The sequence below is a fragment of the Mus caroli genome, unplaced genomic scaffold, assembly GCF_900094665.2.
Source record: "Mus caroli unplaced genomic scaffold, CAROLI_EIJ_v1.1 scaffold_19324_1, whole genome shotgun sequence".
Lineage (NCBI taxonomy): Eukaryota > Metazoa > Chordata > Mammalia > Rodentia > Muridae > Mus > Mus caroli.
The window spans coordinates 1-16429 of NW_018389755.1; the positions used below are offsets into that span (position 1 = coordinate 1).

General features: G+C 39.4%; 1 protein-coding gene and 1 non-coding gene across 2 annotated transcripts; one reads left to right on the top strand and one right to left on the bottom strand.

Annotated features, from left to right (window-relative positions):
• The first annotated feature begins 1417 nt into the window (after positions 1-1417).
• On the top strand, positions 1418-9543 carry LOC110288279 (stefin-1-like). Its single transcript, XM_021154667.1, has 3 exons — positions 1418-1513; positions 4511-4612; positions 9361-9543. The coding sequence occupies exons 1-3, from the start codon at positions 1451-1453 to the stop codon at positions 9484-9486; spliced, it is 291 nt and encodes a 96-aa protein (XP_021010326.1). The 5' UTR covers positions 1418-1450; the 3' UTR covers positions 9487-9543.
• Positions 9544-9623: 80 nt separating this feature from the next.
• LOC115030304 lies at positions 9624-9728 on the bottom strand. Its single transcript, XR_003835891.1, has one exon. It is a non-coding gene; the product is annotated as a U6 spliceosomal RNA (small nuclear RNA).
• Between the last annotated feature and the right edge of the window lie 6701 nt (positions 9729-16429).

Sequence of the window (16429 nt, forward strand, 5' to 3'; positions counted from 1 at the left end):
AGAAAGAAAGAAAGAAAGAAAGAAAGAAAGAAAGAAAGAAAGAAAGGAAGGAAGGAAGGAAGGAAGGAAGGAAGGAAGAAAGGAAGGAAGGAAGAAATATTATTTTAAAGAAAGGTGTGTCAAAGAGCCATATTTCAAAGTTCTGACATAGTGAAAAATGAATCATTTAATGAATATCATGTGGGGGCATGCAACAGGGTAAGACTCATCCTCTTCTTTCTAAGGTTCACACTCCTATGACAAAAGGCTGCACACAAACACACACGAAGGTGAAACAGGTTTATATAATCAAAGACTTAAATGACACAGAAGTGTTTGGAAATAACGACCCAAATACCCAAAAACAGGTACCCATTTTTCATATTTTTATTTGACCAAAAATGGACAGTTAACTGCAGATGTGATTGCACAGGGAGGTTCATGGTCTATTGGTGAAAGACTGGGTAAGAGAACCAGCAAGGCTGGTCTGCTCAGATTCTTGGCCTATCTGTGAGAAGGCCCATCTCTGAGGTACTGGTCAGAACCCCTCCTAGAATGAAGATTTTTATGACCTACTACCAGGCAAGGCTGGTTAAACAATCTGCTCAAAGTCATCAACATGGAAGGGCAGGCAGGGGAAGTTTGAACAGAGTTTCTAAGCTTTATGGCTGTCATGAAATCCTACAACTGAGCTACATCCCCAAATTTCAACTGCCGTTTACTATGTCATCAGCAAAGAAATTTACAAAAACAAACCATTTAAAACTGGCAGGTGTAAGCACTAGACACAGAGGCATATGCTAAAAATCCCAGAATTTGAGAGGCAGATGCAAGAGGATAATGAATTCAAGGTCAAGATGGGGTATATGGGGAGAAACCATGTCTCAAAAAACAAAACCAAACAACAACAAAACAAAAACAGAAAAACAAGACAATGAAAAGCAGCAGAATAAATGAGAGTGTTTGCCATTGTATTCTTCATGTTTGGGGAGAAACATATTAGAAACTGTAAGTAAAAACCCACCATAGACAATTTTATCATCTCTATAAAGTTGGGTGGATCCTGTGCAACCAGCCTTGATATTATTAAGTATATTCTTTAAAGATCTCTTTAAGCATTAACTTATTTAGAAAGACAGGTTATTCGTGCCCTTCCTCATATGACACAATATGATGGCATTATTGGCACAAAGAGTGCAGGGAGGAGCCATGCTTACCACACCTGAGTCCTGGGCACACAAGCTTGCTCACGTCCCCTACCACATTTACCCCCAACTCAACTCAGCATTTCCTGTAAGGGATGCAGTAAGACTTGCCTAAGGCCACACTCATTTCCCCATTCCCTCAGATACTGTGGAGATAAGACACTAGGGGAGGAGCTTACAGATGCCTTTAAAACCCTGAGTCTCAGTGCTTGCAGGATCATTTCTTCTCAGTGTCAAAGCCAGCAAAGAAACAAGTCATCAAGACAATGTACGGAGGTGTTTCAGAGGCCAAACCTGCCACACCAGAAATCCAGAAGATTGCTGATGAGGTGAGTGGATGTACTTCAGGAAAAGATGTGATCCCAAACCAAACTTGCAAAATTTGATTTAAACTTTGGCCCTGTGTTAAGAGCTTGGGAAATGAGAAACCAAAATACATGATTTTGTTCAGACATTTATACAGATAAAAATAGAACATAATGCATTTCAGAGAAATTTTAAGACCCCAAGAGTAAAATTGGCCAAGTCACACTCTTTACTGCAGCCTCAGTTTCCCCAGTAGCTGAAGGTGAATTCATGCTGGATCATCTCTACATCTCATATGTCTGATCCCAGGAGCTCTAATGACTGATAGAATTTTTCAGTCGCTCTAGTTGAAGCTGATATATGGAGGCTCCTAAGGTTGTTAAGGAACTCTGAGCTGATTCCAGGATGCTACACCCGCCAATTATCACAGGCAAAATAGGACTCAATGTTTCTAGCAGGTTCATACATGTTGCTTCACTATCATCTATATAAAAAGATGTGTCGTGTTGCCTGTTTTACAAAGGAGAATTATGAAGGTAGGTTTGCAATCTGTCAGTTTATTTTCTTACATCATGTTGTTGTCTTTCTGAAACTGAATCTTCCTGGAGGACCAGATCAGTGTGGTTTGTTATTTGCTTTTGTGTTTGTGTGTTTGTTTGCGATTTGGTCTTGCTAGATGGTCTAGCCTGCAAGTAACCCAGGCTAGCCTCAAACTCAAGGCATTTCTGCTGCTTCAACTTCTCAAGTGCTGAAATTACAGGCATGTGCTACCATGCTAGGCACCATCAGATTTTAAGTGACTAGAACTGATGGAGTCTTCATGCTTAGGGCACTGAACATTCTGGAGGGGATGACAAGGCTAAAATTCAGTGACTAAATATTTAAGGGTAAACAGTTTTCAGTCATAGGTATATTTCAATAAATATCTTGGAGCATTTTATTTTTGAGGAACTTTAAATCTTTAAATCTTCATTACAATCCTCACATCAAGTTGGTGATCTCAACATTAAATGTGCACATGAGTGACCTGTTGCTGTAGACAGAAAGCAGATCTGACTAAAGAGGACTCATTTTCTTCCAAGGTCTCTGGAAGTGTGGGCACTCCTATCCATGGCTTCACTTTTCTGTAGGACCAGATATAGGAAGCATCCTGGAAAGACTGAGGGAGATGGGGCCTTAAAATAGGATGACAATGAACAGTTATCCATTTCACCTGTGAGAAGAAAGAGCTAAAAGGACTAATATATACCATGCATAAAAAGTGTTTCAAAAACAAATATGCACAGATGAGTCACAGTTAACATTTCTGTTCAGTGAAATAAAAATCTTCCTGTTCCAGGAACCAGTGTTGTAGGGGATAGACAGGAAAATATAGGTATCTGAAATAAATCATTTACAGCAGATTTTATTGATTTTATTAATATTTGGTCATCTGGTTATCTAGAGAAATTATTCTTTTGAAGCAGGAGTCTTCCTATTTTTCACAGTTGTCCAAACCTCACAAGTTCCAGTGATTCTTTAGCCTCTAGCCTCCCAAGTGCCATGCCCTACTGGAGGGTGACATCCTGCCTGGCAAGAATAATTTTTGAACATGATACTCTCATTAGTTTTTTGAGAATTCCATAAATACTTAAAACATATTTTGATCATACAATTTTTAAGTTAGGAAGCTACTAGAAGGGTTTATCTTGATAATTATACCATCTGTGGATGACATCTTCAATAATAAAACTTAATAGAAGAGTGTTCATAGAGATCTAGAGAAGCAGATTGAAACATAGATATTAATAAGGTCACCTCACCTTGGAAGGAGCTTTGCTGTTTTAAAAACCGTAGTTTCTGTCCCACCTCTCAGTTGATCTTCAGCGTCCCCAGAAAGGCAAGGATGCATCCTATCCTACTTTTAGATGATGAAACCAAGACTTAAAATGCTTAAGAGTCACCCAGATGAGACACTAACTGCCCTTTCCCCTTGAACATCTTCAGTACACTGTGGAGCTCTGCAGGAATGAGGGGAGAGAATGCACCAAATTTGCCTTCTCTGTGGAAGCCAGGGCCTCAGGCTTAAAGCACCATGGGAGATGCATAGCCAAGAACCATTCCATAGGGACCTTTCCTGAGTCACTCCTAGGTATTGAGCAGCTGGCTATAAGCTGAAAGAAAAGGCTCATATTACCCCCAAATTAGCAGTATAGAGCAAATCAAAATATCCAGGGAATATTATAAAATAAGCCTTAATTAAGTACTGTTTCATGAACACGGGTTTAAGACCAAAAAGAACATTAGACACTGCTGCTAACTTCCTTACTATCAGTTAAACAGGTACAGGGTGGTGGTTCAGCTCCCAGATGTCACTCATCTGTCCTGTCTTGCAGGAGACAGCCTCAGGAGACAATGCCCATTAATTTGTTGAGAGGCAGAGAAGCATCATTTCCCCTAAAAAGAACATGACAGGTCATATATTATGAAACATACTTATTAAATCAGGAAATTCAGTCTACCCCTCTGAGATTATGGTCTGTTGGATCCCCACACAGTGTCAGGACAGAGGGAGTTACTGTATCCCAAGAATAATCTGACAGATCCAGAGAAAATCTCCATTGTGTGCTGTTTACTTTGTATTTACTGATCAAAGATAGACATACTTATTGGGCCCTTCATTGCAAATCATGACTATAAAGTGTGTGTGTGTGTGTGTGTGTGTGTGTGTGTGTGTGTCTGTGTGTGTGTCGGTGTGTGTCTGTGTGTGTCTGTGTGTGTGTGTGTTTTAAGTGTTGAGACAGGATTCAATCAGTAGCCCCAACTAGCCTGGAAATTTCTATCTACCCAAACTGCTCTTGAGTGACATTCTCCTGCCTCAGTCTTTCAGGTTCTGAGATTAGAGGTTAGAGGTTTGAGCAGCCAACCCAGGCACATCAGCATCTCTAAGGACTCTCAGCAGTATGAGGTTCCTAGTTTTGTGAAGCTGACAACCTGAGTCAACACAGCCCTAACATCATCCCTTACTTTCTCCTCATAAGGTCAGACCTCAGCTTGAAGCGAAAACCAATAAGAAATATGAAAAATTCGAAGCTGTTGAGTATAAAACTCAAGTCGTCGCTGGAGAAAATATCTTCATTAAGGTTAGACACCAACCTCCCATATGCACTTATGTGATTGTTTCCTGTTGCCCCAACTGTTCCTTCATTTCTACCACTGGTCTTTAATTAAGCCACTTGTAAGTGGGAACTCCCAAATCCATCTGATGACAGGATATTTGACCTTGTATTTCCTCTTGAGTACAGAAAGCTTTCTTATGTGGTTCCTAATTTCTAGAACCCTGTAGAATATAGTGGTGGAACAGCAAAGACATTGGTTTGCTGCCAAGGCTGCTTATACAGTAAGCTAGATGTGGAGGCTAACATTTTAGTGTATGGGAATTGGCCAGTGTCTTAGAGCATTTTCCAACTCAAAACTTCCTAACTTGATGTGTGATCCAATTACATGCACTTAAAGAAGAACTTCAATGATTAGCTGAAAGAATAATTCAAGCCACTTCCATCTTTTAAATGAGTAGTTATTGATGTAATTGAAATTATATTTTAAATTATTTTTTATACATGAGTGTTCTGTCCATATGTATGCATGCATGGCAGAAGAGGGCATCAGGTCCCATTATAAATGGCTGTGAACCAGCATGTGGTTGCTGGGATTTAAACTCAGGACCTCTGGAAGAGCAGTCCGTACTCTTAACTACTGAGTGATCTTTCCAGCCCCCAAATCATTCTTTCATAGCTCAAGCAGGTCCAACTGATGGCACTCCAGCAACAGTATAAAGCCATACTTATAGTATTTTATAAATACATTTTAGGAGCTGGAGAAATGACTCAACTGTCAAAAGTGAATGCAGATTTTGCAGAAACCCCAAGCTCAGTGTTCAGCACACACATCAGGTTGCTCACAATCAGTTGTAACCCAAGTTGTAAAGATCTGATACCTCTGGTCTCTGAGGGCACCTGTTCCTATGTGAGCATAACCATACACAGACACACAGACATACACACAACTTTTCTTATGTTAAAACAGATTTATATGAAAAATCAAATTAAATGGTTTTCTGACATTCTTGTGATATTAAGGGAAACACTTCAAAAACTCAACTGTGGATAATAAATTGGAGCTGTATTTATCTCTATGTATTAAACAATAACAATCCTGAATCAAAGGATAACAGAGTCAAATGCCTTTACCTGATTTGCTCTGTCCTTGGACCAAGGCACAGTGGCATTTGTTCCTTTTTAAAAAATAGGTACTTAAGCTATATGCTTTTTGTTGTTGTTTTTTAAATCTTTGAGACAGGGTTTCTCTGTATAGCCCTGGTTGTCCTGGAACTCACTTTGTAGACCAGGCTGGCCTCAAACTTGGAAATCTGCCTGCTTCTGCCTCCCAAGTGCTGGTATTAAAGGCATGTGCCACCACCCCTGGCAAGCTATATGTTTTTAATGCATTCAGTTTGTTTGGCTTTTCTTTTAATGATATTGAAAGATCCTGGCAGAATGGAGACCCAATGAAAGATCCTGGCAGAATGTAAAAGGACACAGAAACCCTGAAATTGGCAAGATAGACGTCAGTGTTAGCAGAATTAGCTTCAATGGTTTAGAAAAATAGAGGTGCACAATGCTCTGGCCACTCCTTGAACCTGTGTGTCTGCCAGTGTTCTGACCAGGTGTGTGCCCATTGCTGCACCTTCATTAGACTCTTTCCTTGTACCCCTCCCATACCCATTTCTTGAGAATAGACATTGTTTAGATCTGGAAATCCCCTACTCTCCCCCTTCTCCTTCCCCCCCCCTGAGGGCCTATAAAAAGTGGGACCTCTTTCCCCTCGAGGTCGACTCCTCTACCCCTGCGTGGGATATGAGTCATCCCCAGAGCTCTGGCTTTCTCCGAATAAAGCCTCATGTGGTTTGCAACAAGCTTGGTCTCTCGTGAGTTCTTGGGTATCTGCTATTGTCCTGAGGCCTGAGCGAGGGGCTCCTCTCGGAGTCTTTCAATATGAGTTGAACGAGCCAGCTCAATATGAGCTACTCTCAAAGCTGGGTTGTATATGAGGACTGGATCAGCTTAGTACAATCAAATTTGAGTTCCTGATATGTTCGAGGCCCCAAGAAACACGTGAGCTAACCCCAACCTGTGTCCTCAGAAGGAATTTCTTCCTTCCATGATCTTTCTTCACATCTGAGAAAAAAAAATTGGGGGAAAAATGATTGTATTCAAAGACAGGAAATTTTCTACCCAAATTGGGAATATTTTGATAACTTTGATTATCTAAATAGGAATATTTCATATTAACTCCCTCACATATTTCATTAATAGAAAATACATCAGAAAATAATGTTGGTAATTTTTTCCCTTGACCACTCTATTTCAATGTGGTTTCTTGCTCCTCAGCCTAAGCCCCACCCCCCACTCCTGGTTCTCTCCCTCACCCTCCTTCTGCTATTAAGCCTTAGTTTCCTCCTTCCTTTCTGCAGGCTGGCTATTGACCCCATTGCTTTCATCCAGTCTCTAGATCTCATTTGTTACTGGTAGGGTTTTCTGTCTGTCTTGAATCCCCCCTGAGAGAATGGTAGAGGACCACAGGCTTTGATGTTAGATTGTCCTGGGGTTGACCTTTGTTCCACTTCTGCCTGTTCAATCTGTTCATATTTGTTCCAAATCTATGTGATTCCAAGATCTCCTACCCTAAAACTAATAATCCCCTACCCTGAATAGAGAAATAGAGAGGTGGGCTTAGGATATGCCAAGTCTTGTCCTACAAGCAGGCCACACCCCTCTTCAACCTATCCTCACAAAAAAAAAAAAAGAAAAAGAAAGAAAGAAAGAAAAGAAAAGAAAAGAAAAGAAAAGAAAAGAAAAGAAAGAAAAGAAAAGAAAAGAAAAGAAAAGAAAAGAAAAGAAAAGAAAAGAAAAGAAAAGAAAAGAAAAGAAAAGAAAAAAACCCATGAAACAAACCTAAGCCACTTTTACCTTGTTACCAATCAAAAATTTGGTCTCTGAAAATGTAAATGACTCTGGAAGTTCACTCTAATGTAAGCACAGAGTCCAGACTTCCCCCTGGAGTAATGGCTTTGCTGGCTCTGGGAATATCCACCAAGTTTACTAAACAGGAGCTCTTTTCCAAATAGGAAACAAATGTTTTTTTTAAAAAGATCCACTGTAGAGTGAGGAGAATACAAACACTGAGCATGGGACACACCTGTAATCCCATCCCTCTGAAAAAAAGACAGGATTCCCAAGTCTGAGGCTAGCCTGGGCTACACAGACAGATCCTACCTCAAATTAAAACAGACCCACAAGAGAAACAAAATGATGTACATGTTGGCATCTAACAGATCTGGGTGCCAGTTTGGTGCCACATAGTCACTGAGAGCTTTATGTGGGAAAAAATTACAACTCAATGTTTTTGGTTTGTGGTGCTTAGGGTTTTTAGGTTGTAGTTTTGGTGTTGTTTGTTTGTTTGTTTGTTTGTTTTGTTGTTGTTGTATCGACACAGGGTCTCATGTATCTCAGGAGGTCCTGGAACTCAAACTCCATATATAGTTGAAAAATGACCTTGAATTTCTGCTCCTTTTGCCTCTAGTCCCTGAGTGCTGACATTATAGGCACACACCACAGGGCGTATGTGTTGCTGGTAGACCAAACCTAAGGCTTCATGCAAGTTAGGAAAGCACTCTGCTAAGTAAACTGCATCCCCAGCTCCAGAAAAATAGTATCTTTAAATCTGTTTCTGGCATCATTCTGACATTGTTGGTGTAACAGATTTTTTTTTCAGACCTACGTGATCACACACATGCACACATATGTGCATGCACATACAAACACGTTTTGTATGATACTCACCATACTGACATAAGTTAATTGTAAACTCCGGTCAGTAGCATTTTAAGATTAAGATAGGAAGGGATATCAGAACACAATGTCTACTATAGAACACAAAATTTGTATTGTTCGGATAAAGAAAGAAGTGTGAGTTCTTATTGGGATGTTGTAGGATCCAGGTTCATGACCAAACTACCACTGGGAATGTTGCCCTGATGGTGCCTAGTCCTCTTTATTTTTACTTTAGGGAAGGAGGCACCCTTGTGGGCATTCATAAAGTAGGTTTGCAACACAGCAGAGATATGGGGACCATACAGTCCATATTTTCTAAAGCAAACCTGAGTTTCTTTTCCCTTATCAAACTATATGACAATTTTTCTCTCAACTTAGAAGTCAGTAAAGAGAATCGCCAAAACCACAGGCATTCCTCTCCTCCTTTCTAGACATCACGAAAATAAAATGTAACTCTGGAATGTGATCTGTGCCAAGATTTTAATGAAAAGTATAATAGATTAAATCTAGATGGATAAATAGATTAGTGGATAGGAGTGCTGGCTGTTCTTGCAGAGGACTTGGGTTTAGGTGTTAGCACCCACATGGTAGCTCAAAAGAAACTCCGACTCAAGTTCTAGGGGATTTAACCCCTCTTCTTAAGGTTTCAGGCATTGCATACATGTGATGTCCTCATATGTAAGCAGGCAAAACATTTATATAAATAACTTGGATAAAATATTTTTATAAATGGTATTAAAATACATTTCAGAAATATGTTTTCTATCATACAGTTAGTTGCACTTTTTCCCAAAGTACAAGTTCACAAAAGTTCAGTTCATGGGTACTGCCTTGGGCCAAAAGTGTTGTTTCAGGAGAGCTTTGCATATCACATCTTGGCAAGAAAGTTGATCTGTTATATAACTGAGGTCCACGTGAATAATCTTTCTTTCTTTGCTTCTTCCTTTCCGTCTTTCTTTCTTTGCTTCTTTCTTCTTTTCTTCTTTTATGTCTTTCAGATGGATGTAGGTCATGGTTGTTTCGTTCACATGAAAGTCTTCAATGGACCTACTGGAAAAGATAATTATGAACTTCATGGTTACCAGACTGACAAAACCAAGGATGATGAGCTGACCTACTTCTAAGCAGCAAATTCTAAAGTGATCTGATTCCTCTCAGTGGAAAGAGATTCAGCCATGAATAAAGAAATATTCCTCAACTAACTGTTTGTCTCCCTCATTACTCAGTATTGTGTTAACATTTACTTCCTAGACAATTGTTTTTAAACATGGAATGTTTCATGAATTTGTGTGTCATCTTTGGGCAACAGCCATGGAAATCTCCGTATCATTCCAGTTTTTAATATACATGCTGCCATACAGAGCACAGTGTTCATGGTTCAGAGTTGATATTCTACAAAAAATACTGGAAACCTTAGAAAACCTATGGCTCAGTTGCAACTGTGTAAAGGATCTTTTCACCCCTTCCTCACTGCAGATGCACTGGTGGCTGCCAGGAAAGCTCACTCCTTGGTCCCTTCATCTGCCTGGAACCCAGCATGTCATCTGTATTTTCATTTTTGAATATGATTTTGGCATTTTATCTGTCCTCTCCTCTCCCCCATGCTTCCTTGCACTTAAGAGTCACTGGCAGTGATTTCCCCTCACAAGCAAATGCTTCCTAGTGCTCAGTAGTGCAAATAGCAGTGTGCACTTCCCACAAGGTCAGTCTCTTGCATACCCAAAACCCAACAATTAAGACCAGGAAATGATCACCGATGGCACACTGATATCTACTCCCAGGTGTCACTTAATCTTTCTATGTTGTTGTAATAAATAAATAAAGCCTACTCCTGCAATCAACTACATTAACACCTATCAAGATTACTAATTCTGAACACTTTAAAGGATATGACCATTTATAGGTGACTGACCACTAAATTGTTTTTCTTTATTGTTCAGAACAGTTTATGATAGTAGTTTTCAAAAGACTAGGACTTTAAATTACATTTAAATGAGTTGCATTCAAGTTATAGGTACATATATCTTTAAACAAGAGTTGAATCATATATACATTAAGGTGTAGCAAACACAATGTTGAATTTCTATCATCATTAAAAAACCCATACCAATCTGAAATATTTGAGATTTGTTGTTCCTTCCTTAGTGCAAAAGGAGATACAATAATCTATCCATCTTTTCCTAGCTTGGTGGCCTGGAGCTACCTCACTTTATAAAAGTAAAGTGATATGGCCCCTACTGACTTGACTTGGAGCCTCCCCACCATGATGATGACATGGTTCAGTCTGCTAAGGGTGCATGGGAAGAGATAAGGACTTCTTTTATAAACAACTGGACCTTTGTTAGGCTCACTGCTTTGGTTTGGAAGGCAGGGATTTTCTCTTTGGGCTTGCAGGAACAACAGAGAAGCATCTGGCAGGACACAAATAAAACAGTATTCTAGAAAAGAGAGCTAAGAGACCCCCTTAGGTTAGGAGGACCTCAAGAGAAAGGTAAACTAGCTCCATAGAATGATAGAAAGATTTCTAAGGAGCTACAAGTTTAGTTGTAGCCAGGGCCAGAGGAATGGGAATGGGTGGGTAGGGAAGTGGGGGGCGCTATGGGGGACTTTTGGGATAGCATTGGAAATGTAATTGAGGAAAATATGTAATAAAAATATTANCTATGGGGGACTTTTGGGATAGCATTGGAAATGTAATTGAGGAAAATATGTAATAAAAATATTAAAAAAAAAAAAAAGAAAGAAAAAACACTATGACCAAAAGCAAAAAAAAAAAAAAAAAAGACATATAGAGGCTTTAAGGTTTGCTGAATCGCCCAAATTATGTATAAGATTTTCAATACATATGTACTCTTTTAAAAGCAATCTGTCAATTTAATAAAATCTCAAATTAAAAAAAAAATTTTGTAAAGGATAAAAGATATAAAGGCTTAAATTGTAAAGGATCTAAGGAAGTGTTTTAGGATCTAAAAAGGTGTTTTAATATCAGTAAATGCAAGTTGTAAAGGGTAGAGATTGTAATGCATAAATAGTCATAGGAAAATTATTTATGATATATAAAAGAAATGAAATATATCACATAGATACTGAAATATTTGCTCCAAAGTTGCCAAATATGAATCAATTAAACACTGTGAAATTAATTCTTACCCTAATAGTTCTCATGGTTGTTCTAATTTTATATAAATTACTGTTATTAGAGACAAAGCCATTTTTGACCTAAATGGGGGAGAGATTGAGATGACCCTCACATATTATATTCACCGGATATGAGAAAGTGTGTCCCTGTGCTTTCCACTGTTAATTAACTCAGCATCAGTCTAGAAGGATACATAAATATTTGCCACATCCTCAGCTGCTCCAAAAAGAAAAGCAAACTGTCCCCAAAGCCAACTGACTTACTCTGAAGTAAGGTGTTGTGTCTGGCCAGTAGATCACAACCTGGGTTCTAGCCTGGAAAGGCATTTTGGAAACCTGGAAGAGAAGAGGGGCTGGGCTGCGCGAGATAAGGAAGGAACCAAGACAAAGNTCTCTGCTCAAGGTTCAATTTTTACTATTTCGGCACTCTGTTATGAAGGAAGGGGGAGGGGCCCAATTCCCACCAAATAATCTTGGGGTCCAGTAGCAGTGTGACCACGTGATGGCTCCAAACAGCAAAGTGTCAGGTTCCAGCAGTGGGCATGGCAGAACAATTGAGCGGGAAGCTCCATACAGGTGTAAACAGTGGAACCATTAAGGCTGGGGGAGGGGAGGCTACAGTAAGGTATGTGGCTTTTTGCATAATACAGGGCTGGTGGCTTGGGCAGGAGAATTGGCAGAATGTCTGGGCAGGATGCAGGCAGATGCAGAGAGGACTATAGATTTCTCTGTCTTTATAAACCTCAAGTGGGATCCCATGAAAGCCCTGCAATAATAAATACATATTTATAATTTTCAAATATAATAAGATTATGAAAATGTGAGCGAGGGAAAGTAAAACATGTCTGTAATCTTGTGCTCATGGGGCTGAGATGGGAGGACCATTAGTTAGAAGCCAACCGGGGCTGTATATTGAATAGAAGACTAATCTGGGCTACATATAGCAGCCATTTATCTCAAAAAAAAAAAAAAAGAAAGAAAAAACAAACAAACAAACAAACAAAAAACTAACCAAACATATTATACAAATATATTAATTACATATGTATTTGCATAATATGATACAAAAAGTTCCCTACTAAGTATAAAAAGGTATAAAATGTATTACATTAATGAATATTTAAAATTGTTCATAGAAAAAAATAACAACTACAACTGATCAAAGAAATGATTCCATATGTATGTATTCACAGATACATAGGCATGTGCTATTCCAGTGTAGTCTCCTTGGCAGTCCAAGAGGCCTGGAAGCACTCACGAGGCAAAGAGTTTCAGAGAAACTCAAACCTCCTGGAACCTTGGCATTCTCATACACTATCCCCATATTAGTCTGGTGTATGGATCCATGTACTCTCTTTTAGTATTATTTTATTATAAGTGCCTTTTAAGATTGAATTCTGACATAGCTAAGCCTTCACCAGTGTTCCAACTTCCCAGAAAATCCTTGAAGCTGACAAACTTGGAATTCAGTAGGAATTCAGTAAGAAGGTTACCTATTCAGTAACATTCAAATTTACTTCTAGTAGAAACGGTGAAACTAATTAGGCATTACAAAGAATGGAGTCGAATAGCTCAGAGCTGGTCTGCAGAGTGTTTACTTGGGACAGTAGCCAGTCTTACCCAAACAAGGGATACACAATGGCCTAGCTAATAAGTGGGTTTACCATGTAAAAGTTAGGGAATCCCACTGAGACAGGAATCTTCACTACAGCCAGGTATAGCAGGCTACATTACATATTAGAAGCAAGTTGGTGAATTCTTCTGACAAATGGAGATTCTCCACAGATACTTAAAAGAACACCCAAGTTACACTTATACAAGAATTTATCAGGGCCTAGGAAATAGGGGGTTGTGGTATTGCATTATTCATGAGAAGGTCTGCTAGAGCAGAACCCCCTGGTGCTAGCTTTCACAAGGCTCAAAGGAGTAGCACAAATTGTGACTAGGGTGTGAAATCCTTAGCTGTCATTAGCTGACCCTAGGCAGGGCAGTTTTGTCTTTACTGTAAATATTACCTGGTTCCTGTAAGTCCTTTTGAAGTCATTCCTTTGTTTTGTGTCAGGTAACTTCAACGTACTTTGCCTGCTGTGACATCCTAACCCCTTTATTTTCTGTATTATATAAGACTGGTGTTCACTTTGTTACAATACATTCAGATTCTACACAATCTCCTGTGTTGCGTCTGTCTGTCATTCATTCGCCGACTCCTTGTCCATCTGCAACCAGAGACCTGTTCTACACAGACAGGAACCAAAGAGGGTCTGCAGCAGGTATGTAGTGTAGAGAATAGGCAAATGGAGACAGAAGGAAGCAGTGGCTTCTTAGCAGTGAGGGGTAAGGGGAGAGGGAGGAAGTTAGAAGATTGACAACTCTTAGTTAGTTGTGGAAAGGAAAAGATAGTGAAATTGACATGGTGAGATTTGCATGCATCTGTGAATATGCTAAACATCCCTGAAGAGAACACTTGAAATATCTGAACTGCATGGAATTTATGGCATATAAATTATCAATAAAAGTGTTTAATGGGTATTTGCACTAGTGAGCACCAAGAAGTATTTGTTGGTGATGGGAAATCACTGCAATTGACTCTGAAGTTCTAGAGAAACATAGGGAAGGGGTAGAGGGCAGCTTCTTTATCAGTTATGATTGTTTCAAAACATGACTAGAAAAATAACAAATTTGATTTCAAATTATGAAGGCACAGATAACATGCTAGGTTCTGGGCAAATGAAGGGATCAAGGAGTGAGCTTCCCTGACAGCCACCACTGCACCTGCAGTGAGGAAGGGGTGAAAAGATCTTTTACACAGTTGCAACTGTGCCATAGTTTTTATAAGGTTTCCAGTTGGTATTATTCATTCATGGTACCTTTGTTGGTATCATAGCTATGCACACTGTGCTCTTTTTGGCACCATGTAGGTTAAAAATTGGAACAATCAAGAGATTACCATGGCCTGTGCCAAGGATCACATGCAAATTCATGAAATATTCCATATTTTAAAATAATTGTCTAGGAAATAAAGGTCAGCACAATACTGAGTAATGATGGAGGGAAACAGTTATTTCAAGAATGCTTCTTTATTGATGGCCGCATCTCTTTACAATGAGAGGGGTTTCAGGTGACTTTAAAATTTGCTGCTTAGAAGGAGGTCAGCTCATCATTCTTGGTTTTATTAGCCTGGTAACCATGAAGTTCCCAGTCATCTTCTTCAGAAATCCCTTGATAGAGTTTTATGTGAAGGAAACAATCATGCCCTACATCCACCTGAAATACATAAAAGAAGAAACAAGGGAACAAAGAAATAAGATTATTTACATGGATATCCATTGTACTACAGATCTCCCTTCTTGTCAAGACTTGATGTTCTAAGATCATCTGAAACAACTCTTCTGGCCAAGCTAGCACAGATAAACTGAACTCCCATCCCTTATACTATGAAAAAGAGCAGCTGACAGTATGGCCAAAAATATATTTCCTAGATGTATTTTTAATATCTTTTAGAAGAATATTTTATTCAATTTATTTCTATTTATGTACATCACATGCATGAAGTGCCTGAGAACACAAGAAGAGGGTATCAAATCCCTTTGAACTGGACTCAGAGGTAGGTATGAGCTTCCAGTAGGTGCTGAGATCCAAACCCATGTCTTCTGTAAGAACAGCCAGAGTTCCTACTCATTCATCCATTTCTCCATCTTGATTTAATTTATTGTACTTGTCATTAAAATTTTGGCACAGATTACATTTCAGAGGTACATTTTATTTTCATGATGCCTAGAACTGTGTTTTTGGTGATTTTGTTTTCTGACTTCTAAGTTGGGAGAAAAATTGGAAACTAGTTTGATAAAAGAAAAGAACCTCAGATTTGCTTTAGAATTCCATTTGAATATGGACTGTATGTTTCCCATAACTCTGCTGTGTTGTAACCAATTTTGTGAATGCCCATCAGGCTGCCTCATTTGTAAAGTAAAAGCAAAGAAGCCTAGGTACCATCAGGTAACACGCTCAGTGGTTTTTGGTTTTGGTTTTGGTTTGGGTTTTTAGTTTTTTTATTGTTTTTGTTTGTTTGTTTTTGGCGTGAACCTGGGACCATCAGGATAAGAATTATCACTTTGTTCTTTATCAGAAAAATAAAAGTTTTGTGTTTTGGAGAAGGTATTGTGCTCTTAATCTTCAATTGCTACTAAACAAAGTTTACTGTTATTTTGGCATTATGGGTATATAAGTGCATGCACATATGGGTACTTGTGCATGTGTGTGTAAGAGAGAGATACAGAGACAGAGAGACACAGAGAGAGACAGAGACAGATCACATTGACTTCTTATTGTAGGTCTTAAAAAAGCTGTCTGTATTCATAAGATAAATATCCTATCATTCAATGGATTTGGGGATCTTTTACTTGCAAGTGTCTTAATTAAAGACCAGTTGTACTAGTCTGCACAGGTGAGAGTGTGCACCACAGAGGCAGACAGCTTCTGAGACAGGCGGGAGCCACAGAGCCGCTGAGGCAGCACCCTTTTGGGGCCGCAGACATCCGGCACCCTCCCAGCCGGAGGACAGTGGTCTGCCCTGCACGGGAGCCCTCTGCCTCAGGAGCAGGGAGCTCCATCTTGGATCCGGGACTCCGCCAAACTTAGGAACTTAGTCTGCAAAGGTGAAAGTGTGCACGACAGAAGCTGACAGCTTCTGTGCCCTGCCAAAGCAACACAGCTTCTGGGAAAGGTCCTGTTTTGGGCCTTCTTCTTCGGCCAGGAGGCGGTCCAAACACCAGATATCTGTGCACCTTCCCTGTAAGAGGAGANCTTGNCAGCAGAGAGTGCTCTAACCACTGAAACTCAGAGGAGAGAGCCTTTCTCCCAGGTCTGCTGATAGACGGTAATCAGAATCACCAGAAGAACAATCTCTAAACAGAGACAACTATAACAACT